Below are 26,232 nucleotides of genomic sequence, written 5' to 3'. Positions count from 1 at the left end.
CCGGGAGTTTCTTATCTAGTTCACTTTTTCTATTGGTACGTTCTACCCTTTTTCTATCGCTACAGTAATTGCATCCCTTCCCCTCAAATAAAAAACACGGCATTCTGGGAAGACTCTAAGATGGCCGTTTCCTAATATCGTGCAGCTTGTGTTGTGCTTTGGCAACTCGGGAGCTCGATGGCGGTTACGGCGCTGTTGACGGCCGCGCGGGGTTTATTCGGCCGCAGTTCCCTCGCTTCCGAAGCTCGCCGGCTGGCCAGTTCGGGTGAGTCAGTGGCCAGAGCAGCGGAAGAAAGACTCGGAGTCGTCGATTGTTGATGACGTCACTAAGGTCGCCTTGACCTGATCGCTTCCTTCTGCCTCTGTGGGAAAGTCCGTCTGTTTGTGCCTCTTGTTTGTTTTGTCTTCCTAGACGTTAACTTGTTTGCTTGCGGGAAAAATCCTGCTCGTTTTAATGCAAGTTGCTTCTGGCGAACTGTTTACCTAGAAACCGTTTGTAGGTAGCTTCCATTCCTATCTTGTGCATTTATTTGTTTTACAGCATTTTTACCTTATTCTTGACCCGTAAAGGCTCACACAGTGACCGTCAATAAAAAGAAAACATTCCCTGTGCATAGACTTGAAATCTAAAAGTGCACGTGCATTTGATTTCAATGGGTCTACTATGGTGCCTTCCAATGTTGTTGGCCATGGTATCCTTCTCGGCGGTTTGGCTGGGCTGGGGCTGGGGCGCCACTGTTCAGTGAGGATTCCAGGCCTTCCTAGAGGGATGGTTCTAGAAGGAGGTTCTGGAGGATTCCTGTCTGATATCTTGGCTGTTGGTCTATGCTGTCCTACAGGGTTCTTTTCTGTTCTCCCACACTATATGAAACCACTGCGTGGTGGAGTTCAGGGTTTTAAAGTTTAGGGTGAATTCCTATCTGGATACTTGCTAGCCTCTGAAATTAGAGGCTGCTGACTATCCTGTGCAGAGCACAGGGGATCCTCTCCTCCATGCTCTGGCTGCCCTGCATTTTGGCCAGATAGGCTTCCACAGTCTCCGCCCCCAAGACTGCCCACTTTTCCCCATCTCTATGCTCCATTTGTGAGCATGGAGACATAGTCAGCATGGAGAGAACCACGCTGGTTGTGGGGGGGGGGGTGTGGAGGAGGGAAAGGGGGTGTGGTTTCAGGGCTCCAACCTCGGATCCCAGAAACCAAACCGTTCTATGTCCTCCCACTGTCTGTGGGGCGTAGGATTGCTCTGTTACTGTTATTGGTATGTGGATGATGCCGAATTCTGTTTCTCCTTCCATACCAAATGCAAAGAAGATATCAGTCAACTAAATTGATGTCTGGTGTCGGTAATGGATGGGATGAGGGTGAGCAAACTGAAGCTTAATCCATGCAAGACAGAGGTGCATCAGTCAAAAGGCAGATAGGGAATTAGGGATTCACCCTATTTTAGATGGGGTTGCACTCCCCTTGAACTTGCGTTCATCGTTTGTGTGTACTCTTTCAGGTCATTCACTAACAGACGTTAAAGTTCCTGTCTTGCAACTGAGAAACTTTAGAGACGTAATTCAGCGTGAGACCTCAGAGCTGACATTCATAGTTTAACACCTTGCAACTTGGCTTGAACAGATCGTCTGAATGGCACAGTCATTTCAGTGTGTAGAGTCCCAAGTTCCATCTTGGAGTTCACTTTCTTTAATGTTGTAGACGTCTCTTTAAATTGAAATGGAATGTTTGCTTTCTACCTGCCTGTAACTGACTTTTCCATTTTATTTCTATCTGTTACTGCATGTGACAAAGTGGGTTTAGCCCATGAAAGCTCATGCCTTAGTAATAAAACACTGGTAGTCCTTAAGTTACCACAGACTCTTTATTGTTCTCCTAAAGCTGTACAGTGAGTCTGTAGCATAGCTGGGCTTTGATCTCAGGTGTTCCATGTCTAACTCTGCGTTTCAGGTAAGAACTTCTTTTGGAAATATGCAGTGTGAAAGCTCCAGCTATGAGCACCCAAAGAAAGACTCCTAAAAGAATGACACATCTGACAATTCTGCTAACTGATTTTTCCTTTACAGGAGTCTCTCACTCAATCTATGTGAGGGAGCCTCCCCGCCCCAAAGAGGTTGATCGATGGACAGAGAAACGAGCACTATTTGGGGTCTATGACAACATTGGAATTCTGGGTAAATATCAGGAAGGCTTTTTATCTGTTGAATGATAATGCCCGTCCCCCAATGGGTGGGAACTGCAGATTCAAGCCCTTGTGCACCAAGTACTTTCACTGATAGCAAATTAATACTAGGATGTTGTATTACAAGGAGAGCTAGGAATTCAGAAATATGCTTGTCAGATTGCTGATGGTGACTGAGCCAGTTTGGATGAGCAGGAGTGAGTGACACTCCTCACTTCCACTTTTAATCAACAACCTATAATGGCTGGGATAGAGGCTAAACAACCCAACGGCTAACCCTACAACAAATGTGAGACCCAGGTCTCTTGAGTTAAACTTCCGCAAACTAGGTTGGGGGGGAGGGTGTAGTGATCATGTGAAATAGACAAGCTCTAAACCAGCACATGACCTGCAAACTTTAGTGTTCCTCCTGCTGCTTTGCTAGTTGTTATTGGTGGTGGTGTTACTACTTAACACCTATAGAATGCCTAAAATTTTCTAAGAGGTGTATAGATATTAAGATAAGACAGTCCCTGCCCACAGACTCACAATCTAATGAACATGATAAAAAGAGAAAGGAATGAGGAGGGAAGAGGGAAGCAAGCACTGGAGCACCTTCACTGGCCAATGGATGGGACCAAGTTGGTCTCCCCCTTGCCATGATCTTCCTGTGAGGCAGGGGCTGCAGTCTCCCAGTGGCCTTTGGTTCCCACTTGCCCACCTACCTGTCAGGCCAGAATTCCCACCCAATTGCTGGGTCATATTCCAGCCTAGCTGCCTCCTTGTGCCACAGGGAAGCACAACTGTTGCTTTAGTAAATGTTACAGGCACACTCTCCCCCCCTTCCTCCAATTTTGTGTGTTTCATTGTTTGCATGCCTGTTTTTCCTCCTGTTTCCAAATTCCCTTTCCCTGTCCTTAATTTTGTGTTTCTCATTGCTCGTACACTTTTCTTCTCCTTTCTCTTATTCTTAGTCTTCACATTATGACCTCTCCCACCTTAGCCTCTCCGTTTTATTTACCGGACACTGCCTCTCAGATTTCTTCTGCTAGTACAGTGTGGTTAAGAGGTAGCTTTTCCTTCTGTTTGGCTGCACCTACAACCCTCCTTTCCAATTATTCTAGCAGGGGGTTAAGGGAAGCTTAAGGGATGGATTTTCTCCTTGCTTGGAAATTGGAGGGGGAAATTGACATGAATGCCCTACTTTCTAATTCAGGGGAGGGGTGTGTGTTGGCTTTTGTTAACAAGTAGTAAGGGAAAGGCACAATTATCTGTTTAAAGATATTAATACTTTGTTACTCTGAGAGGGGGTGTCTTGGGAGATAGGGAGGTGTGAGTGAGGGGAGGCGGTATACGTTGGTAACTCATAACAATGGCTGGCTACTAAACCTAGTCATGATTTGTAGACCAAAGTAATGGACGTAAAGGCTGACCTCCCTTTCTGCCCTATTGTATTTATTTTTTTAGGTGACTTTTTGGCCCACCCCAAGGACCTGATTGTAGGCCCTAAATGGTTACGTGGCTGGAAGGGGACCGAGCTGCAGAGATGCATCCGCAAAAAGAAAATGGTGGGTGACCGAATGCTTTTTGACGATTACCACAACTTGAACAAGAGGATTAAATATTTGTACAAGCGTTTTAACCGCACTGGGAAACATCGCTAAGAGTAACTCCTTGAGAACTAGCGTCTGTCCTCAAAAACATCGTGCATTTGTGGAAAATATTCATGCCTTCAGAGATGGATGTATGTGTGAAATTTTTCAGCTGATCTTCTGTTCTCTGATTATGTTTTCTATTGTGTAACTTCCACTTCATCTACCAATATATTCCAATAATATATATCAATGCACTGAGTTTTCTTTCCTGGCTGTCTCCTTTTAATTAGTAGTCTGAAGTTGAAGTTCTTCTTCCAGTTTCAATTGTGGTTGTGTATATAAATACACAGTAGTTGCTGTACGTTGTCTTCCATGACAATAGGCAGCCCTAGCATTTTTTCCCCTTACTGCATAGCAGTTCAAAGATAGGATGATTTTGGTATGGACATTTGCTAAGGTGGTCAATAACATAGGTACAAGAATGCAAATTCCAGCTTATTTCACTGTCTCCTTGCTGTGTCTGGTCATCTGAGTTCTTCACTTATGGATCGACTTATAGAGGGTAGAATCAAGTCAGCTCTGTTTATTGGGTTGAAGATACTGAGACTAGCATGAACATATAGAAACCTGTTCAGATATCAGATTTGCCTTTTCTCTCCTGCCACTTAACATGAACTCAGCTCATCTTAAAAGACTTATTAGAATTCTTTTTCTGAGCAAAGTCTTTTTGCTCATGAGGGAAACCGGCCCACATATAGAATAGCTACATGGAGAAAGGAGTGGTGAAGAAAGAAGAATCATACAGGATTCAGTAGATGATTCTTTGATGAAATGCATTGCTTTTCCTTATTTTATTCAGTGCTCCGGAACTATACTGTAAATCAGGGGTGGGCAACTTGTAGAGTAAAACATTTGGAGGGCTACCATTTGCCCACTAGGCGAAGGTCATGCTGGAAAACATGACAACACAGGCAAAAATGTATACCCCAGCACAAGCATGGGCTGACATACATGACTCCATCTGAAAGGAGCATGTTGGAGAAGATAATGTGCATCCTGGTAGCCAATTGTGTAATAGCACCGAGGACACAGAAGGTGCAGCAGCAGAAGCATGGGTCATATTATTAAGTTATGTTGTAAGGCGCTACATTATCTTACTCCCCTATGAGTGTTTATGCAAGAACATGACTAAATCAAGGGAAATGGTGATGGAGAGCTATACTGAAGTAGCGCAAAGGGCAGACCTCCACGAACAACAAATGCGCAACCCACAATAATAGTGCTATTGTTAAGATGAGAGCGACTGTGTAGTTTATATTTGCATTCTCCATAGGTATGGTAATGCATGACTTTGGATCCAAACACCAACCTAGAACTGTACCTCAGCCCTTGTCATGGACTGACTATTAATCCTTTGGCTTGTGGAGGATATGCTTGTATCTATTAGGTGCAGCCTTTGCTTGGGGTTACACTAGGTAACTAGTAGGGAACTTGAGATGTATATGTGGGCCTGTGAATATTTGGGTTGGGGCAGGGGGGATAGGCGTGGGCTGCTATGCATCTACAGTGTGCCCACCACTGTTGGTGCAGGATTGGTGAGAGGCCTGGATGTTGTCCTGCTGCTTGGGTAGAACACTTCAGCAGTGAAGATGGGTGGGTGTTAGCGCAAGCCTTGCTATCGCTTGCTTAAACGATTACTACAGAGGTTCAGAGATTGCGTGCTCTGGCCTTTGGTCTACCTTGAAATGTCCTTTTAATGGCTGTGCCACCTCCTTCCCCCACAATTTTCCACTGCAAAATGGATTTCAGTACTATGGGTATCTGTCGTAGTTACTTATAATTTTTACTGTGGGCTATTTGCAGTGTTAAAGCATGCCTGCTAGTTCCTGGGGCAGCACACCTAGCCACTGGGCCATGGCAGCCCTTCAGACAAAGGGTGCCGTTTCCCTCTTCCTGTGACTCTTGGACCATAATCTGAAGGAGGGGAAGAGGCTGGCTATTCCATCCAGGACATTGCTACTTGTTGGCTGATGCTTTTGTTGCTCTTCTTGCACTGGAGTTGTAGTGCTGGTGAGTGTGTGATTTTGCTTAGCTTGTAAAGTTCCTCTGAACTAGCAAATCACACCAAGAGTCCAGCCATAGAGCTCAAGAAGCCCACAATGATCATGGCTGTTGCCTTCACATCCTATTTGTCTCCCAGCAACTAGTGTTCAGAGCTATACTGCTATAGGATCAAGATTGGGCTGCAGTTCCCAATGCACAATGGGAGGCTGCCTCCTCCTTCACAGGAGAGGGGCAGGGCTTTTGCTTCCTTCCAGCCATGCCCTAACCAGATTTTACAATAAGTCACACTGACTGCTGTGGACTTTTACTTTCAAGTAACAATTTCTAGAGGGGTAACTGTGTTAGTTTGTTGCAGGGAAAACAGCGGAGAGTCTTGTGGCAGCTTAAAGACTTAACAAGTGTATTATGGCATAATCAGCTGTTGTGGGCTAGAGTCCGCTTCATCAGATGCATCAGGCCTTAAAGGCACCACAGACTTTCAAGCACATTTTGAAAGTCTGTTTTCCTAGGATTGTAGCCTTAGATGTTGGGGGAAGCAGGGAACGATTTCCCAAAGAGGTGCATGCAGGCTGGCCCAGCTGTTACCACTAGTGGTTTGGCTTGGATGTGAACACCAATGAGAGCTAAGAAGTTGGGCCTAAAGAGCTGCTGCTCACTGGCTACTTAACAGTTGGAGAAGGAGTGGGGAGGCTTGTGCCAGAACTCTGTTCAGGCTGATGAGGAGACAGGGCTGAGCAGATGCAACTTTGCATTGACAGCTGGGGACAGCTGGAGGAGACTGGAGAGATGTCATTACCACCGGCTCTGTGTGGGTGCAATGAGCCTCTTCATTGGCTTTGCCCATCATCACTTTCTATAAAGGGGGCTATGGGTGGGTATGGATTTTGAGTTGTCAGTGTGCAGCAGCCGTCTGTGGAGAACATTTTAGTGCTGAGCTGAGGGAAGTTCTCGTGGAGGCAAGGTCAGCCGCAGAAGTCAGTCTGCTCGCTGCTGTGGTGGACAACAGTGTCTGTCTGTCTGTCTGATATCTCCCAACTCACCCTGCAGGGAGGGGACTGGCTTCCCTCTAGCCCAGCTTTCAGAAATCTGTTCTCCTGCCACACACCTGTTTCATGATAGCATTTGACCTGTTATGCTATGGAAGGAAGGGGAGGAGTCTTGCTGTCAGAAGGTTATCTCTACTGGGGTAGAGGAAAAGTTTTTCTCCCTTAACTGCCCCTCTTCCCCCACCCCCATGGACGACAACTGCTCCGGTGCATGTGGATGGGCAGCTGGATGTACGCATCTTCCAAAGGAAAATAGACTTAAAACCGCCAAAGTTAGATCATGGTGGTGGGAGAGGGCTTGGGCTTCCAGCTTTTTTGTCCTTCAAAGGGATGTGTGATGAAGTGCTCATCCTTCATTGTAGGACTGGGGGGAGGGGGAGATGCTTTTTAAATACTAAAAAAAAATGTGTCTATGATAGGAGATGGAGGTGGTGTCATAGGTACTGTCTTGTGAGGGGCCTGTGGCTATTTCTTGAACAACGACAGTGGGGTGCTTGGGAGATGGAGAACCAAGTTGAATTAACAACATCCCATTCTGGGAGAAAAGCAATGGATGTGGGAACTGGCAGCCTTGTTTTTATTTCCTGCCACCCAATAATCTACCTTGCCATGAAAATCACTGCCTTTATGCTAATCCAGAGGCCCCCACCCTTTTGGGGGCTGGTGGGCGCATTTGGTAATTTTGAGTGTTGCGAGCACTCTCACAAAATGGTTGCCATGGGGGGACTTTCCCATTCACAAAATGGTTGCTATGAATGGTGTGGCCAATCAAAAATCACCTGTCAGGCTCCCAGTGGACTCAAGCCAAGGGATGACCCTTTTAGAGGAGGATTGGGATTTCTCAGCAAACTCCACTCCCACAGAAGACATGGGACAACCTGAGCTGTCCTGTTTTAGGGAAGCCTTGCCTGAGCTCCCAAAGAACCCCTTCAATCTCATCCCAAGCCCTGCTGTGGTTCCTGTCTCTCCTCCCTTATCCCATGGCTTACCAGAGCACCAGCAGTGATGGACCAGGTGGGACACACAAGAGTTGTCATCGGAGTTCCACCACGGCTGCCAGAATACCCTTTTGCCCAGGGTTTACTCAGGAGAATCTACTCATGAGCAAGTGTCAGCCCATAATGGGGAAGACCCAGCTGTAACCACTGAAGGAGCACCTTGTGAATCAGGAACAGCCAGTATATAAGCCCTCAGTCTTACCCCAGATCTTTGCTGGATTAACTGCTCTCATTGAGCTCCTTTCTCCAGCTGTGTGCTCAGGACAACACCCATTTCTCAGAAGGCAAACTGGTAAGGCTCAGAGAAACACATCCACACAACCAAAACACCCATCCATGCCAAAACAAACCAGCTAATGCACACAAATAAAAAAACTAACAGGCAATACACCCATACTAAACACAGGCAAAACATTCAACCCTTGCTCTCTCCCACACTCTTTAGCTCTCAGAGATGCTCTCTACCACCCATAAGATGGGCTTATCTTTTTTTCTCATTGGCTGGTGTGGTTCAAAATTAAGTGCTGAATTAGCCAGCTACCATTTTTGTTTTCTATAAATGCCTCTGGGGCCCAGAGACATTCTTAGAAACAAAGATGGCAGTGGAGGCTGGCGCTTCGGTTTGCAGCACACTGGATTCCACCCACCCAAGTTTTAAAATAAAAATCAGGAGAGGCAGGGAGCCTGGCAGGTGCCAAGGGAGGAGCCTTTGGGTGCATTGGGGACCCCAGAATTTAGGCATGTGTAATTTTATAGCCCAGCAGAGATAGCTTAGTAAAGGCAACTGCAAAGGCTTGAATCCAATGGTAGTGTTTCACCAGAGGAACAGAAACTACTAGCAGAACACATTTCTTCTCTGCAACCCCTCATCTGTCCCCAAAATCCGCTCTGGGGGCTTGGGGACCCTCTAGAGCAAATTTGGGGGTGGGAGCAGAGAAGAAGATGATAGGGAGGCCCTGTTACATCAGCAGAAATCTACTTGTGCAATGTTGGATTTAAGCTAAATCAAGTATTCTATATCGAATACAGCATATCTATATCATACTGGTAATATCTCACAAGCCTAAACTCTTCCAAAGGGGAGACATGTACAAGAACACTGACTGCAATATGGAAGCTATTAGATGCTTCAGAACTCCAAATGCCAGGCTGAAACATCTCCCAATTATTCTTCTGGACTACTCTTTCCAACTCTACTGCTGGATTTATAAATTAAATTTAACCCTAAGGGATAAGCACATTTTACTCTTCCCAACTCTGTCTAATACTCAGCCCTCACACCACTCTTACGACTATGATGACCTTTCATGGTTAAGTGTTTTATTCCTGGTAACGACCAGAAAAAAAAACTTAACCCCACCCATAGGCTCATTTTCACCTTCTGGTTATTGGCAGTTTTAGAGATGGCATTACACACTCCCTGGTCAAGGTGATATTTATTTTTAAGTATTTCAACGAGTTATACCTTGCCCTTCAACAGGTTCCCAGGGCAGCTTAAAAAAATTAAAATTACAGTAAAATGAATATATTAAAATAGCAGAATATAAAAGTGTATATAGAAGGAGGAAAATGTTTTTAAAATCACAAAGAACCATAAGGAACAGAAGGTTAAAAGGCCTGGTTTTTTTTAAGGCCTTTGTCTGCTGCCAAAATGGCATCAAGGTAGGGGTCAGGAGAGCCAACCTGGGGGGAAAATTCCAAAGTCAGGGTGCCACCACCAAGTAGCCCCTCTCCTCTGTATCCACCCACTGCAACTCAAACAAAAGGCCTCTGCTGAAGGTCTTACTTCAGATAGGAATGTAAGAGCCATGCTGGATCAGACCATCTAGTCCAGCATTTTATTTGTACAGCGGTCAACCAGATGCCTATGGGAAGCCTACAACAGAACACGAATGCAATAGCATCTCCTGCTTGTATTCCCCAGCAACTAGCATACATAGGCAGACTGCCTCCGATACTGGAGGTAGTAATATAGCCATCAGGACTAGTAGCCATTGATAGCCTTCTCCAGGAATTTGCTCAATCCCCTTTTAAAGCCATCCAAATTGGTGGCCATCACTACCTCTTGTGGGAGTTAATTCCATAGTTTAACTATGCGCTGTGTGAAGAAGTACTTCCTTTTATTTGTCCTGAATTTCCCACCAATCAGATTCTAGAACTAAGAGAGGGAGAAAAATGTCTCCCTATCCACTTTCTCTACACCATGCATAATTTTGTATACCTTTATCATGTCTCCCATTAGTTGCCTTTTTAATGCTAAACAGACCCAGATGTTGTACTCTTTTCTTGTAGGGGAGTTGCTCCAGACCCTTGATCATTGTAGTTCCCTTTTCTGCACCTTTTCCAACTCTACAATATCTTTTTTGAGGTGTGGTGACTAGAACTGTACATGGGCATTGTAGAAGGGCATTATTATATTAGCAGCTATAGTTTCAGTTCCTCTCCCAATTATCCCCCAACATGGAATTTGCCTTTTTCACAGTACCCACACACCAGGTTGACATTTTCATTGAACTATCCACAACAACCCCAAGATCTATTCCTTGGTTAGCCACCATTAGCTCAGATCCCATCACATATACATCAGGGGTGGGCCTTCAGTGGATTCGAGGACCACTTTCCACCCCCTGGACCCCCACCCTCCATGGGCTGCACTCCAGCAACATTGGTGGTGCAGCAACCACACAAGATGGAGGCACATACAGCCTGCACGTTGCCCACCCGATATACATGAAGTTAGGATTCCCCTTGCCCCCATATGGATCACTTGCTTACACTGAACATCATTTGCTGTTTTAATGCCCTTTCCTCCAGTTTAGAGAAATCCTTTTGGAGCTCTTTCAATCCCTTGTTTTAATGACCCTAAATAATTTGATGTCATCACCACCTCACTGCTCACCCCTAACTCTAGATCATTTATGAACAAGTTAAAGAACACCAGCCCCAATACAGATCCCACTGTTTACATTTTCTGCAATGAAGACAGATGCAACAAATCCATTCAGCTTCTCTGCAATCTCATCTTTTTAAAACTCTCATCATCTGATGGTCCAACTGCCTCCATAGCCATTTTCCCACTTCTCTGCCTTTTGGCTAAGATCCAGCGTAGTATAAGTTTTGAAAAAAATTGTTGGTCTTAATGTTATTAGCAATATCTTCTCAAAATTCTTTTTTTTGCATCTCTTATTGTCTGCTATCCTTTGTGCAGGGTTGTGTTCCTTTTTGTTCTCCTTGTTTGGGGAAGGCTCTCATTTTCCGAAGAAAGTGTTATCTGTAATAGCTTCTTTGATCCTGCAGGTTAACCACGTTGGTGACATGACATCTCGGATTTCGTGCTACCTTTGTTGACCTGCAGTATATAATCTCGCCGAGTTTGTATTATTGTGGATTTGAATAACCCCCAAGCATTCAGGAGATATTCAACCCTCCTGATTTTTCCTTTTAGCTTCCTTCTTACCAGCTCCTTCATTTTAGAGCAGTCTCCTTTTCCTCTAAACATTGCTGCATTGGACTTCCTTGGCAGGGAAAGCTGAATGGCTTAAAAGATCAACATCAACACTTTTAATTGAGCCCAGGAACAAACTGGGAGCTGGTGGGGTTGGCAAAGCACAGGTGTAATGGGATCCCAGTTAACTGCCTCACAGCTGTCTTTTGGACTGCCCCCTCAGTACTCATCTGTTGCCCTTGCCTCCAGCTCCTTCCACCACTGGTGCTGCCCTTGGTCCATATTTGGTAATCCACTTGTTGGGGAGAAAGTGTTGTTGCCAAGATGACGGGAAGTTATATTGGGCCTCTGTGTGCAGTGTGTCTGTTCTGCTTTACGTAGTTGGGCTACAATCCTGCAAAGCAAAGGGGGTCATGAGTGTTCAGCTAGTTGGAATGGAAGCTTTGATCCAGGGAGATGGCTGTATTCCCTGATGGCTTCATTGGTGCAGGGTGGGAAGTTACCTGCACATGGGTTGGCTTGGCCAGCCCCCCTCTGCCATTCTACACAGTGCATACTTATTCTGAGACTCCTGTGTATGAGTTGGTGCTGCTAGCTACCATTTGTCATGATGGCTAGGGATGATAGAAGGTGTAGTCCAACACATCCGGAGGGCAACAAGTTGGGGAAGGCTGGTTTAGCTCACACTGTACAGTTTAGTGAATACGTGATTAAATATATATTGCTGGGGAGGGGTCATTTGCAGCAATCGTACTTTGAAGCAGGGCCGTAGGACTGCTTTGTAAAACCCTAAAACTTCAGGTCAAATCTTGAGATCTGTAGCAACCCTATCAGCTATCCAAATTTCAAGTCAAGAGGAGGTAGACACTTTACAAATTAATAACTATCTTAAGTTTACCTGATGTTGAGAATCTGGTGCTGCCTGTATTATCCTGATCTCAGCACCCCTGACCTATCCAACCGTACATTTCAAAAACAGATTAGTGCAAGGCTCTAGTCCTCTCTGTTTCGAAAGAAAGTCATTCTATAAAAGGCGCCCTGGATTTCCCACTGCTTGTGCAGGGAGCAACATGAAATGTTACCTACTTAGAAGCGCACTCGATTTCAACTGAAATTCCAAGAAAGGATGCTTCCGGTTGCAGTTCGGACAGCGCCAGTCTAAAGAGCTGCTTTAACTGCAGTTGGGACAAAGAGGTAGGCGCGACCATTAAAGCAACCTGGGCATATAGGTTAGTGCTATTGTGCCAAAGGTCAGAAGACTTTGGCTTTGGGCGGTACCGAAATGTAATTAAGAAATAGATGAGGGTGGGTAAGCACAGATTGCCAAGGAGACATGGGAAAACGATGGGAACGTGCAGAAGGAGAGGCAGGGAAGGGGGCAGGTGGCAGGCGATGAAGGGAGTGGATGAGCGCTGAAGAAATTGAGGCAACCCGGCCGGAGATCCCAGCGCGAAGCGTCGCAAGCTAGCGCCAGTCCGTGGGTTCTTCTGCGCGAGGCGTGGAATTGCCCCCTACGCATTCTTCGGCGTCGGGGCCGGGCGGCGGCTGCTGGGATTCTACGGCCTCAAATCCCAAAGGCGCACGCAGCGGGAGGAGGCTGCCGGGCCGCCCCTCTCCCGCGCAGGGCGGGACGAAGCGCCCCAAGCACGTGGGCTGCCTCCGTGATTTGCGCGGGGGTTTGGAGGAGGAACCTAAAGGTCTAATGTGCGCACCAGCTGCCGGTGGTTTTGATTGGACGTCAGGGGCCAATATCGTCTCCGAAGTTGCAGTTCACCTGACCAGTAAGAGGCGAGGAGACATCACAAAGAAAACCGTTCGCAACCCATCCCATTGTCTGCACAGACAACTTCCGGGTTTAAATTGGAAACCGATTTTTCTCCCCCGGGGTGAAAGTGAGAACTGCCCGAATCAAAGGAGAAATCCAGGCTTTTAGCTTAGCTGTAATCAGTGGAGGCTGGTGGCTCCGATGTCAATGGGGCTCTAAAATCCGCTCTGGGGTTCGGTCAGAACTCTGAAGGAGCGATCCAAGGTGCTGAACCCATTTTGGGGGTAGGGTTCAGCACCTTGGAACGCCCCTCCAGCGTTCTGACTGAAACTCAGAGCGGATTCACAACCCCGCGGACATCGGAGCCGGCAGCCTCCACTGGCTGTAATTGGACAGCAGCGTGTTCACGCGGAAACACTCAACTCACGTCTTATTCCAATGCAAATATCGTCAAATTCAATTATCTCCATAATGCAGGTTGGGAAAGCCGTGGCTGGAAGACTCTGACTTACGACAGCCCTGCGATGTAAATCCTCCGGTGATGTCGCAGCCGAGGCCGATTTGGATTTTCAAACACAAACCCCCGTATAACTCCGTTCCCCGCTGCAGCAACAGCCAGTCTCGTTCAGTTGTTCCGCAGACCTGTCCCAGCCCAAATCCAGCGCTCTGTTGCATGCAGAAGCCTCCAGCTCCATCGACTTGTAAGCTGGCTCGTTGCGCTTTTGGATGTCTAAAGATTAAAACATTTCCCCCCCCCCCTTTCACACGAAATAAGACCTGACTGAGAAAGAGTAAGATCACCTTCTTGTTACTCTCTTCTGTTTCTGGGCGGCAAGCTGCTGTGCTGGGTGAAAGCCTGGATTTCACACCGCTTTCGGCAGGCCGCCTTGGGGAATCTAAGAGAAGCGTAGGCTGAAGTCTGAGTGCTGGTCTTTGACAGCGCGATCCTAACCTCTACTCCGGAAGTAAGCCCCATTGAGCTCAATGGGACTTACTCTCAGGGAAGTGTGCGTGTCGGATCGCAGCCTCAAGGGGCGACGGGAGAGAGCGGCGAGGCGCGATGAGTGAGCGGGTCTATGCAGATTAGGCCCGACCTCGATTGGTTATTGGACGGAGAAGTCTCCCTCGGAGGAGAGGTAGCGGCGAGAGAAGGGCGGAAAGCGCGCGCTCATTCGTCCGCTGGGCCTTGCCGGCAACAATGGGGGGCGTGACGAGAACGCGCTCTTCATTGGCTCTCCGCGTGACGCGGCGCGGCCGACAGTGCCGCCCCCTCCCCTGCTATAAAATGTGGGGGCGGCGGAGAGGCTCCTGCTGCAGCAAGTCGCGATCGCCTGCGGGAGAGGCTGTTTCGTGTGGACGCTCCCGCGGGTGGGCCGCCGACCTCTACGCTGTTTCCTAGGTTCTGCGCTGCAAGGAGGAAGGGGGTCTCCCGGAGCCGCGGCCGGCCATGTGAGTAAGGAGGGAGGGACGGAGTCGGCCGCTGCCTGCCGGCTCCTACTACGCGCTGCCGCTTTTGCTGCACGGCTGCGGCACCTGCCGAGTGGCGCATTGCAGCAGCGCCCCCCCCCCCCCCGGCCCGGTCTGCTTTCCGTCGTCCGGTGCCGAAGTGAGGTGGGGCGGGGGCGAATTACGCATCGCCGCATCCGATCTCTCTTGTGCCTGCTGTGTTTGCCCGGTCGGGTCACAGCCCGGTCTTTGTCTTCCTCGTTCCGCTCGTCTCTGCCCTTCCTGTCCCCGGACGCAGCGTCGCTTGCCCCCCGACTGGCTGTCCGTAGGGGGGATGAAGGGCGGCTCCAGTGGAGGGTGCAAAGAGGAAGAAACGGGTGGTGATGGGGGAGTGAGGCACTTTCACACGGGACACTAAAAGGCGACTTCGTAACGCTTTTTTTGTTTGCACGTGTGAACACGGCTAATCTTCGATACAAATTGGAAGGAAGCTGTTCAGACCATGGGAGGTTTTCGCATTGTGTTGAGAGGCGGCAGAAACGCAGCAAGAGGGCTTAGCGTCATGTGTCACTAAAGCGGCAAGCCCTGTCTGGCATGTTCGGGGGTGGAGGGAGTGCGGACCCCCGCCCCCTTTGAGGAGATGCCGTGTGTGTGGGCATTCTCCAGAATGTAGGGGGTACTGTGTTGTGAGTGGACCCTCGCTATCACTGTTCTGAAAGAGCCGGTGATCAAGGGATCACCTGGGAGAAGAGAAGTCGAGTGAAAGGGGGGGGGGTGTGATTCACCGCTTTCGGTAGCAGAATAGAAAAGTGGAGGTTTGCCTTTGGACTTGTGCAAGCCTGAACTCTTTGCCATCTCCAGTCAGTAGAGGCAGGTGGCTCCGATTTTGGTGGGGCTGTAAATCCATTCTGGGTTTCAGTCAGAACCAGCCAGAACTTCAAAGGAGCTATCCAGGGTGCTGAACCCATTTTGGGATAGGGTTCAGTACTTTGGAGAGCTTTTAGAGTTCTGGCTGCTTCTGACTGAAATCCAGAATAGATCCACAGCCCCACTGAAATTGGAGCCACCAGCCCCCACTGTCCCCAATGAACACATCAGTCCATTTGCCTTTGTTCATCTGTGGGCCAAGCCATGACTACCTGGTGGTGCTGAATGAAGAATCCTGTAGCAGGGTATACCAGCTTAGCCACTGGTCTGATAGGGTCTGGCATTCTCTTCCTCCCCCAGGCAGTTGCCATGAGAGAAACAGCCTTGTTGTGTGAACTGGCGTTTCATTACTGATTTCTCTGACCTCTCCCTCCCTGCCTCCTGCTGCAGGAAGGAATATGGTGGCAGACCCAAGGGTAGTAGTAGCAATTTCCCCCAGTGGTCAATGTTTCTGCCTTGTGACACAGCAGTTCCTTCACGTTTGCAGACCTGGGATCTCTCTCCACTTCCCTGATGATCTCGAAGTCTCCTAACCTTGTTTGCTGCAACATTCACTCTCATGGTGTAACTGCAGCCATGATGGTCTTCCCGCAGTGCATGTCAAGTGTCCAGAGTGCTTCACGTGCACGCCTCAGGCACCCTAACAGGGGCTCTACCTGCAAGGCCAATATCCCCATATCACGAACTGGGGTGGGTGGGGCTATTGAGGGAGTTGCTTGACTATGGCCCCCTAGAGCGGCCTCCCCAACCTGGTGCCCTCTAGATATGTTGGACTATAACTCCCATAATCCCCAGCCAGCATGGCTGGCTGGGGGTTATGGGAGTTGTAATCCAATACATCTGGAGGGTGCCAGGTTGGGGAGGGAAGACTAACCTAAAAAACCTTGTTGCTGAGGAAAGACTTGAACTGGCTGACTTCCTGGATTGTAGCTTTTCTTTGCTCATGATACCAGCTGTGTCATCCTCTTTGTATCCCCCTTGGGGAGGAGACATTGGCACAGAATTAAATGAGTTGGGGTAGCATAATGTTGCAACACCATCACTTAACTGGATTTCTATGCCATTTGACCTATAACTTCTGTTGCCATCTCTGCCACATTTTTCATCTTCTAAAGAGCATTAGAGGAGCCCTGCTGGGTCAGACCAAAGGCCCAGTGATCCGTTTCCAGTAGTGCCCAGCCAGATACTTCTGGGAAGCCATGATGTGCCGGGTGTGTAGGCAATAGCTCCCATCTCTGTTTGTGTCCCAGCAACTAGTACTGAATGAGTCTTTTAGCCATCATGGCTGATAGATATCGAGACCTCTCTTCCTCAAAGCCACTTAAGCTAGCAACTGTCGCTATGTTTTATAGTATTGAATGTCAGAAATCAACCATTGTGTGATGTACTTTTTATCGTTGTTTTGCCTGCTGGGGTTACTGGGGCTCACAAGTGGGACTGTGCTATTGCACTCATGTCCTACTCGTGGGTTTTCCATCAGGTATCTGGTTGGCCGCTAGGTGAACAGAATGCTGGACTAGGTAGTCCTTTGGTCTGATTCAGCATGGCTCTTATGTTTTTAATTCTAGTTCTGAACTTGTTGCTAAACAAGTTCTGTTGCTGTATAGGGAGAGAAATTTCTCTCCATCCCATGTATACTTCTCTCAGGCGCTCATGTTTCCTATAGGGACTCCTGTTCCTTTTGGGAAAAAGAACTAAACACTCTCAGCTTTTCCTCATAGGGAAGGTGCCCGACCCGCTGATAGTTTCAGTCGCTCTTTTCTGTACCTTTTCCAACCGCACTACAGCCTTGACTACCTTGTTACATTACTCCTAGCGGACATCTGGTGCTGTCTTCTCTCATTGCGATTTAGTCGCTTATAGCTGTATGGTTTCCGGGTGAGCATTGGGCATAGAGATGCACTATCACCTCTGTCCTTGCCCCATCTCCGCAGGTCTGATCCAGCTCAGCCAGGTGCTCCAGGACAAGAAGGGGGAGAAAATGCTGGGGGGGCCCCTGGGCAACTTCCAAATCTGACCAGTAACCGCCGCCTGCAGCAGACTCAAGCGCAGGTGGAAGAAGTAAGTTACTGACCTCCCGAGCTGCTGCTGATAGTTCTGATCTTTTCTTCTAACTGGTGAGTTGACCCTCCTTCCTCTTCAGGTGGTGGATATTATACGTGTGAACGTGGACAAAGTCTTGGAGCGAGATCAGAAGCTGTCAGAACTAGACGAACGAGCAGATGCACTCCAAGCTGGTGCCCAAGTATTTGAAAGCAGTGCAGCAGCGCTCAAGAGAAAGTACTGGTGGAAGAACTGTAAGGTGAGTATTTAGTGGGCAGTTCACTGGGTCAGCAGCTGCAGTCTGAGACCACGGGGCCCTGTCCAGTGAAGCAGCAGCTTGTTTCCTGAATTGGGGTGAGGTGGGCCCATATGTCAGGAGTAGGACATGTGCTTTGCATGCACAAGGCTTCCAGGTTCAGTCCCTGGTATCTCCAGAGAAGGGAGATCTCGGGTGGCAGGGCTGGGAATAGGGATGTGGGAGAAATTCATTTGGTTCATATTTTAATAACACATTGATCTAGTTTCCACTTCTCAAACTAATACATGGATTGGAACACAATTACCCTTTGGTGTTTGCAGTTCCCCAAATTTTGCAATGCAGTTCTCCAATCAAACACTGAGTACAGAAATGCATACATTGGGGAAATTGCATAAAATGCATACATTAGAAAAAATAGCATACATTAAGGGAAAATGCTTGCAAAAATGCATAAACCTTTATGGGCGTGCAAAAATGAGCATCAAAATGTATATGAATTTTTGTGCCGACTTTAAAAAAAATGTGCAAACTGATGCAAAAATGGGATGGAACAAACTTGTACTTGAAAAAAATGCAAATATTATAGAAAGTGAAACAGACAGATTTGCCTATCCCTAGCTGGGAAAGAGTCTTTGCCTGAGACCCTGGTGGCTAAACAGTACTGGACTAGATGGGTCAACGGTCAGATGGTGGTATGAGGCAGCTTCAAATGGTCGTGATGTTCAATTGCCCCTCTTTGTGGGAGACCTTGATGCTTCTTGTTTGCTGCGGGAGGTGTTGTAGGATAGCTGCATCTGGTCTCATTATAACTCTTCTCTCTAGATGATGATCATGCTGGGAGTGATATGTGCCATTGTGGTGATCGCAATTGCACGTAAGTACCAAGGGGAACCAGGATAAGTGGTTTGTGAGCCACAAGCACTGAATGGACAGCAACACCTGCTTGCATATGGGTATGGAGAATGGTTCCTCCTCCTCTCTCCTCTGATGCTCAAGTCCAGCAAAGCTGTGAGCCTGGTACCCTTTGGGGCCATGGGGGTGTTTTGTCTGCTGGATGAGGGCCAGGCATGGCAGTATGGGAGGGCCTTCCTCTTCCTGGATGTTCAACTGCTTTTGTTAAGTGTGGGATGCTTGGTGTAACATGCCCTCTTGTTTTCTCCTTTCTCTTCCTTCTGTTGCTTCTGTCCCCAGTCTACTTTTTTACCTGAGAATGTGGTCCCATCCCCCTTCTCCCCCTCCCCAGTCTGCAGCCTCCTTTCCCCATCTCCCTTGCCTGTCCCAGTTCCTCCTTCTCTTTCCTTTTTCCCTTCATTCTGGCTTTGACATCAGTTTTCCTTTAGTTTCGTTTGCCTTCCATACGAGACTTTAATGCACTGTTTCCAGATTTGAGTTGAGCCCCTTCACAGCTGCTGCAGCCTCTGAATGGGCCAGCTCTTTGTGGAAAGTGGCAGTGGGCCTAGTGGAGAAATGAGTGGGGTGGGGGACTGGTACACACTGTTTAATGACACACTTGGGGCTTTGCTTGCAGTTTGAGGGGAATTGTAGGTGTCCACTTCCCTTATGACTCAGTTGCAAAGCATTTCCTTTGGCCATGGGCACTGTTGGTGAAATCTCCAGAGCGGAGAAGCTGAGTCCCACCAGGGAGAGGTTTGAGATAATGTGACACTAGAATTAGGCTGGCGGTCCTGTAGTCTGAGGTATAAGCTCATGATGGATGTTGTGACTACAGAAGTTCTGGTCCTGTGAAGACCAGTGTCCTTCCTTTACTATCCCTAAAGCAAATACTTGGCCTTGTGGCTGATGGTGGCTTGACTCATTCCCCTTGGCTTCAAAAATAGGTGTGTTGTTAGTGGCGCCCTGTATTCACAGTATAGTCAGACTCGGAGGCAGGATAAAATGTGTTCTGCTTGCTGTTCTATGGCTGTGCGGCTTGCTTGACCACTCTGGAGGATGATGGTGCCTGCCATTCCATTAGCAAGTGCCCCGCTGCTAGCTCCATAGCCGAGTCACGAGTGCAGCAGCTTGACAGCAGTGGTGTGTCCAACACCACAGGTCTCCCCTCTTCTTCTGCAGAAGTCATTGTAGAAGGATTTGCTTTTAAAGGCAAGTGTGTTGCAAGATGATGGGGCTGGATTTTTTGTCTGGTTTTAAGAGGTTTCTGGGGTTTGGAGGCTGCAGCGCAGAGTTCCAGTGTTTCTGGGGCTGTTTGAATGCTGCTTCTCACATGCCTTTCATCACTCCTGTTTTAGGTCATCATTTGATGCTGTCAGTGGTGAGCATGCATGTATGAATTCATGCTCATTTGCCACCTAATGTGGTGTTGGATTACTCCTGGCTGAAAAGAGCTCAGAGCAATCAGTGCAAGTCTAAATATGCTTAAGGATGGGTACTGCCATGTTTGCTGCTCAAGTCACAGGAAGTGGCATGGCTATGAAGCATAGTCCGGGAAAGGCCTGGTTGGATGTACAAACCTCTCTCTTGCTGTAGTGCCAATCAGGGTTTGGCCAGAGAGAATACTGTTGAAGGGGGAGCAGAGGCTGTGATGTTCTAGGGCAGGAAGGGTCAGCTAGTGGCCTATGGGCTTAATTTAGCCCTCAAAGCAATTTTATCTGGCCCACCAAACGTTTACTCTGGCTGTGCTAGGAATAGCCTCTACTGTCCCCATAGTGTGCTGCGACGGTGCTGCCGTTTTGCATGTTCACTGCCACGCACCAGCCTTTCATTTGCAGAGTCCATCTCCTTGCGATTCCCCATCTTTCTCCACCTTGGGGGCTGATGGAGGAGAACAGGAACAGAGCTCCCATCTTCAAGCCTCTCCCATCTCAGTGGAACGGTGCTGGTGGAAGTGCGACGTCCGAAGAGGAGCCGGGGCCTGATCTGTGATGCTGCTGTCAATACGAGAGGAAGCACAGTAAGGCGTACAGGCTCCTCTTGATTTCTTCTGGACAAGATCTTGGCTTGATCTGCTGCCATCTTTATTGAGAGAAGGCCTCCTGGCTGCTTTCTTCTGCTTTTCTTGTCTGTTCTCATGGGTGTTGTATGTTGCGCCTCTCCCCCTTCTGCCTCTCCACTGCTCCATCTCTTTATGCATGGGCAAAAAGTACACCCACTCCCCTGGGCCCTCCGTGCCTAAAGCAAGGGGCGACTTTTCTCTATGCACAGGACTTCAGCCGCTTTCTCACGCACGTGTGGTTTGTCCTTGTGAGGAACGCAGGCGTAATCTTTCCTCTGGCATGTGTAACTACTGGCCCATGTACTCTTTAACAGTCTATGCTAACAAACACTTCTCTATCACCTAATGAGTCTGGTTCATCTGTCTGAGTATTGGAGAGAAGGGGTTCTTCTTGCAGGTGGCAAGGCAGAAGATGCCTGACTGAAATAATGGGTCTGAAATGTAGGTGATAGTATCACCTGTTATGCTGTAGTAGACTGTGGGTGGACAATGTAGCACCTGGATAAGAGCAGGAGAGTTTACAGGTATGGTAATGGCACACCTGGGCCTGTGTTCCTTGCTGCATCAGCAGTGCTGCTTCCTGGCTCAGTAGACTACGGGTAAAACTGCTGTGGCTTAGTGGTTAAGACGCTGAACTGCAGACTGGACGGTCGGCAGGACAGCAGTTCGAGACCCGAGTGCTGCGTGACGGAGTGAGCTCCCGTCTTCAGTCCCAGCTCCTGCCAACCTAGCAGTTCGAAAGCAAGAAATTGCAAGTAGATAAATAGGTACCGCTTCGGCGGGAAAGGTAACAGCGTTCCGTGCACCTCGGTGTTCAGTCATGCTGGCCACATGACCACGGAAGCGTCTTCGGACAGCGCTGGCTCTTCAGCTTAGAAATGGAGATGAGCACCACACCCTAGAGTCGGACACGACTGGTTGGGGACACCTTTACCTTTAAAACTGCAGCCTGTAGAACTGTAGAAAGGGGCTGTGTGGGTACCCTAGCACATGACTGGCATTATCTCATATGTTGGACTTGACGTGGGGTGCCCTTGTCAAAAGGGTGGCCTTAAAAAGCTATTCAGCAGTCCGCGGTGAGCCACAGCAGTGGAAGGCTAGGCATTGTGGGAAGGGGCCGAGGCTGACCAGGGCTTAATGATCCATATCACGCTTGCTCCTGCTTCTCCTGTTTGCCCTGATCTTACTGGCATACTGCACCTTCTGTTTCTTTTGCATAAACAGCTGAATTCAGTGAAAACCATCCTTATGAGCAGAATAAACTGTGTCAAGCTAACCAAATACCTGGCACTGTAATTTTCCTAACTCAGTTTTAAGAAGTGGAAATAATCTGTGTGAAACAAGCATCTTGGAGGCAGCAGTCCAGACTATATATAGAGTCGCTTCTGGTAATGTTGCTCGACTGTAAGGCTGCTATATACACAGGGAAAAGCGATGGGCCTTAACTCTGGGAAAATAGGGACCTTCCCCCTCACCTGCTGTGGAGTGGGCCAGACTGCAACCCCTACAGGAGAAGAGAGGAGGCATAAGGGAAACGTGATACTGACAAGGCAGGCCCTTGTCTGTTCTGTTCTCAGGCACTTCCCATGCCCAGTACATGGGCAAAAGAATAACTGGAAGTAACAGGAGAAGCTCATTTTATACATCCATCTGCATCAGGGGTGGGGAACCTCAGGCCCACGGTCCCAATCCGGCCTTCTGGGGTTCCCCTCCCCCCACCATTCTGAAAGGTTGAGATGCCTCTGCTGAGGCTGAGTTGCGGGCAGGGAGAGCTTGAAGCCAAAATAGGCTGGTGTTTTGCTGTGCCCCCTGCCCACCATTGGAATGTCCCCCCACCCAGCCCTGGACTTCTCCAAAACTGACTTTGGCCCTTGGGCTGAAAGAGGTTCCCCAACCCCGATCTACGTAAATCTAACTTTGCATCATTTCAGTTCAAGTAAATAAAACTGTAAGCAGGAAGTTGCAAAAAGAAATGAGGAAAGCCATGCAGGGATGCTGTGTGTTGTGTGGCATAACTCCATGTGTCGCTACGGTCCTTGTTGTTGATGGGCAAGGGACACCTGAGGTCCTATGCAGCTGCTACTCATACACAGTAAGCTCCGAGGCTACCCAGACCAGAGCAATGCTCTGTCCCTCTCTCACGGATGATGTGGCAAATGGAAATAGGACCATTGCTGTGTACTTGGGGTAGCCCTGTTCTCACTCAAAGGATCACCGCCTGAAGTCCCCCCCCCATCATCTCGAAGGCTCTTCTTTCTCTGCTATATGATGTGTGTATTTTCTCTACAATCTGTCCTGCACTGATTTAAATGCAAGGCAAATGTTTGTTTTGCTACAGATACACTGGAAAAACATGTCCTACAGTATATTAAACAGTTCAACGTCATCATCCCCAGCTGCAGTGTATGACATGACAGGTTCTAACTGACTGGCAGTGAGCGTGCACACGCATTTATCTTCATGTGTGCTAGGGTGAAGATCTGCCTGTCTGTCCTTGCTCGAATACGTAAGTACCAGTGATCTGGAAGAGAATGGTAACCTGGAAAACAGCAACTGATGGTGACGCATTTTTACAAAAGGCCTCGTAGGGATGGTGGCTTACCAGAAAATCTGAACCATCACAGGAGGCCATTGGTGTGTGCATACAGTGGCCTTCATTCGTCATAACTACACATGTTCCTACAGAAATGATGAATACTTGGAGAATACATGGTTTTTAGCTGGTTGGGCTAATGTAGGGAATGCATAACAAAAGCAGAATGGGGTCCATGTGATGTGTTGACTCCAGCCATTTCATCTTGATAAGTTGGTAAGTGCAAATATAACAAAAAGGGTATTTTCTCGGCTGTGTGTGGGGGGGGTCCACATGCAGTGTGGTGTGCCTCTTTGATGCTGTGTCAGCACAGTGACAAGACTTGAGGCAGTAAATCCCCAAGAACCCCAGGGCAGGCACTGGGAGGAGACCACCGACAGCTGGTGGATTCATCTTCCTTGCCAATGCAAAAGTCCCATGTTAACCACTGAACAAATGTACCTCTTTCTGCGACCTGTATTCTTTGAACTGTATAACTTTCTATGGGAGGAAGAAGGGGGATGCAGATTCTAATCTTTTTAGTGAGCTGTTTGAACTAGACGGGCTGCCCCAGAAGACCTTTGCTTTCCTTTCCTAGTTCTGGAGGTCAAATACGGAAGCTGGACCTAGTGCTGGAAGTCTCTGCGTAAGGTCACCTTCCCCTTATGCTGTACTATTCCTGTCTTCCATAGATGAATGGTTTTCGCATAACATCTTGAATATAGATCAATTGCCTGTATTCCTGATATCTCCTGCTAGCCTCTCTTTGTACCTGTATTTTAATTCAACTTGCACTGCGTTGTTAAAAATGGGGAAAGGGTGCTTAAGCTCTCTTAGGCAGCCTTTGCTCTTGGATGGGCATCATGAAACAGGAATGGGAGAAAAAAGCCCTCCAGTCACTAGAAGAGTGATGAGGGCAAGACAAATAATATTGCACTTGGTGGGGGTGGGAAATTAGGGCTGGTGCTAAGAGCAGAAGCATGAGAGGGCCTTGGTCCTTGCTCAGCTGCAGCCCCACAGAGGCAGCTGTGCAACAAAGGGGCTGAATATAAACAAATCCCTGAGGGGGATAATAGAGCTGGATGCTGTCTCAGCATCCCTGGAAAAAGTGTAGCTTGGTGGGTACCCTTGGATGTACTCAAAATAAGAATGGGGTGGCACTGTGAGAGAAATTCCTTGACAGAGCTTGGTTCAAGAGGAACAGCGTGAAGCAATCCCAGGCCGTTCATGCACTCAGAAAGGTGTATTCTCTGGGGCTTCATAGAGAATACGATTCTTTGACCTTTGTCAATATGAAGCGGACTGGTGTTTGAGAAGCCCTGCTTGAGAAGAGATGAGCTGAAAGACCGTCCTCCCTAGACTTCCGATAGTGCAGGTACAGCACTTTCCCCTTAATTAGAGGCACACTTCACTGCTACAGTCACATTTTTAAGACGCATGCATTTTTCACCAGGATGTCCTTGCTTCCTCCCTTGGCAAGATGTCACTGCCCCTATGTGGGCAAGGGTGTTCCGTGGGGCTTCCCACCTCTGAATGGATGTGGATGTATCCAACATGGTGACTTAATTCTGACAGGCACATTTTAGCTCCTTTCACGGCACCCAGTTTGTGAATGGGCTACTGCCTATTCTAAGGCCACTGCCGCCATTCTAATCCTTTTGAGTTACTGCTTGCCTGTTCTCCGTTCCCAGTGCACATCTTAGTGCTGACGCTTGGTGTAATGAGAAAGGTGTCTCCAACCATTTAGAGGGATGGAAAAAGGTGCTGTTGAGGAGGTCTTCCATTTCTACCTATTAGCACCCTGCATAAGCAAGTCCTAGTGAATGTGTATGTACTGGGTGAGGGGATTCCATCTAAGCCTGCTTTCTATGCACCCCCTGCCTAGACAGAACTGTTGAGCAGGGATTGGAATCCATGAAAGCAAACTGGGTGGGACACAGCAGCCAGCCTGTCTGAAGGAAGCGATAAAATACATAGCCGTGTAGGTGTTGGTACCTCGCTGTTCATGCTCACTTCCCTGCTCAGTTGCATATTCCTTCTAGGGTCTTTCTCATCATGTATCAGACTGGAAAAGGAAGCTCTTTTGGCTTTTAGGCACATACATAGCGCCCGTCTCTTTAATCTGCTTCATTCTTTTAGCTAGACTACAGGGGTTGCATACAGTACAGACAAAGCATGCAAAGAGGGGAGCTTTCAAGTCACTTGGTACTGTAACTTCATGCTGCCCACAACTTTACAGGGGGCACTCCATCCCCTCTGCCCTGTGGTGGTCAGAAGTACAGCTAGCTGACTGGTTCTGAGAGCTGCATCCGTATGCCAGCAGCAGTGTACATCTTAATGCTTCAGGATGTATGCAAGCCGTCCTGGTCTAGGCCTCACTCTGTTCCCCTGAAGGAAACTCTGTGCAGGGCTAGTGAATCCAAGCTGTTGTAGGATGGCAGCGTAGCAGCCCCAGCCTCGACCGTGAAGGGTTGTGCTGCAGCAGGAGCAGGAGATACACTGCAGAAGGCAGTGTTGTCAGGGTTGCTGGGTGTAGGGAGGTCAGAGGACCGATGCAAGTGCAGCCGGTGGAAAGCCAAGATGCAGGTAATGGCAAAAAAATCCAAAATCAACTCCGCCAGCTCTACCACAGAGAGAACAGATGAACCAAACCAAAGACTCCACTGGTTTCCCAGCTGTGAAAGCAATGTCACCACCTGCACAATGGAGATCAAAGAAAGGGGGAAATTAAAATAAACCCAGCAATGTTCCAGAAAGATTCTTGGCTCCCTGGACAGCTGAACTTTGCTGTGGGAGTCTCCTAGGTCATCCATTCTAAGTGTCTCCACTGCTGCATTTTAGATTTTGGTGGGTCTGTTCTGTCTGTCCCAATTCAGAGGCGAACACAGTTATTTTGAAATGGGGAGTAGCCATACTGTTTCTGCCACATAGCCAAATATTGACTGCTACAGCAAAATC

The 26,232-nt window shown here is 48.1% G+C and overlaps 3 protein-coding genes and 1 pseudogene across 10 annotated transcripts in view; 3 read left to right on the top strand and 1 right to left on the bottom strand.

The window, feature by feature from the left end:
• The window catches only part of LOC146352896 (protein CFDP2 pseudogene), a 1,048,348-nt pseudogene that overhangs the window by 636,729 nt on the left and 385,387 nt on the right, over positions 1–26,232 (top strand). The gene's annotated exons all lie outside the window — the stretch shown is intronic.
• On the top strand, positions 102–4,000 carry MRPL51 (mitochondrial ribosomal protein L51). Its single transcript, XM_084835135.1, has 3 exons — positions 102–265; positions 2,067–2,174; positions 3,629–4,000. The coding sequence occupies exons 1-3, from the start codon at positions 178–180 to the stop codon at positions 3,823–3,825; spliced, it is 393 nt and encodes a 130-aa protein (XP_084691261.1). The 5' UTR covers positions 102–177; the 3' UTR covers positions 3,826–4,000.
• Positions 14,385–24,020, top strand: VAMP1 (vesicle associated membrane protein 1). Of its 4 annotated transcripts, XR_014787886.1 has the most exons (7): positions 14,385–14,523; positions 17,382–17,508; positions 17,591–17,749; positions 18,572–18,623; positions 20,479–20,660; positions 23,041–23,208; positions 23,873–24,012. XR_014787886.1 is itself a non-coding variant. In XM_084835133.1 (5 exons), coding segments are annotated over exons 1-5 (411 nt in total). In that variant the 5' UTR covers positions 14,385–14,521; the 3' UTR covers positions 23,112–24,019. The 4 variants fall into 4 exon arrangements, 2 of the variants coding, with proteins under 2 accessions (XP_084691259.1, XP_084691260.1); XR_014787885.1 differs by lacking the exon at positions 20,479–20,660 and having other exon boundaries at positions 23,873–24,020; XM_084835133.1 differs by lacking the exon at positions 20,479–20,660 and having other exon boundaries at positions 23,041–24,019.
• The window catches only part of SCNN1A (sodium channel epithelial 1 subunit alpha), a 29,768-nt gene continuing 26,872 nt past the window's right edge, over positions 23,337–26,232 (bottom strand). For 3 of the 4 annotated variants that reach the window (XM_084835130.1, XM_084835131.1, XM_084835132.1), the window contains exon 13: positions 24,692–25,970. In XM_084835130.1, coding sequence (XP_084691256.1) covers positions 25,650–25,970 — 321 coding nt within the window. In that variant the 3' untranslated portion in view covers positions 24,692–25,649. Of the gene's footprint in view, positions 25,971–26,232 lie in introns of all 4 variants that reach the window. The other variant, XM_084835128.1, reaches the window with a different exon arrangement.

The sequence above is a fragment of the Heloderma suspectum genome, chromosome 2, assembly GCF_057233095.1.
Source record: "Heloderma suspectum isolate Gila_16-S chromosome 2, 16-S_ref, whole genome shotgun sequence".
NCBI classification, from domain to species: Eukaryota; Metazoa; Chordata; class Lepidosauria; order Squamata; family Helodermatidae; genus Heloderma; species Heloderma suspectum.
Note: the sequence above shows the minus strand (reverse complement) of the source record. Positions and strands in the feature narration are given on the sequence as shown.

Excerpts from the sequence above, each read along its gene's own strand:
- MRPL51 (XM_084835135.1), top strand. The coding sequence starts at position 178 with ATGGCGGTTACGGCGCTGTTGACGGCCGCGCGGGGTTTATTCGGCCGC. Across the intron at positions 266-2,066 it reads TCGCCGGCTGGCCAGTTCGG|GAGTCTCTCACTCAATCTAT; the intron begins GTGAGTCAGTGG and ends TTTCCTTTACAG. Across the intron at positions 2,175-3,628 it reads TGACAACATTGGAATTCTGG|GTGACTTTTTGGCCCACCCC; the intron begins GTAAATATCAGG and ends TTATTTTTTTAG.
- VAMP1 (XM_084835133.1), top strand. Across the intron at positions 17,750-18,571 it reads ACTGGTGGAAGAACTGTAAG|ATGATGATCATGCTGGGAGT; the intron begins GTGAGTATTTAG and ends TCTTCTCTCTAG. Across the intron at positions 18,624-23,040 it reads TGTGGTGATCGCAATTGCAC|ATACACTGGAAAAACATGTC; the intron begins GTAAGTACCAAG and ends GTTTTGCTACAG.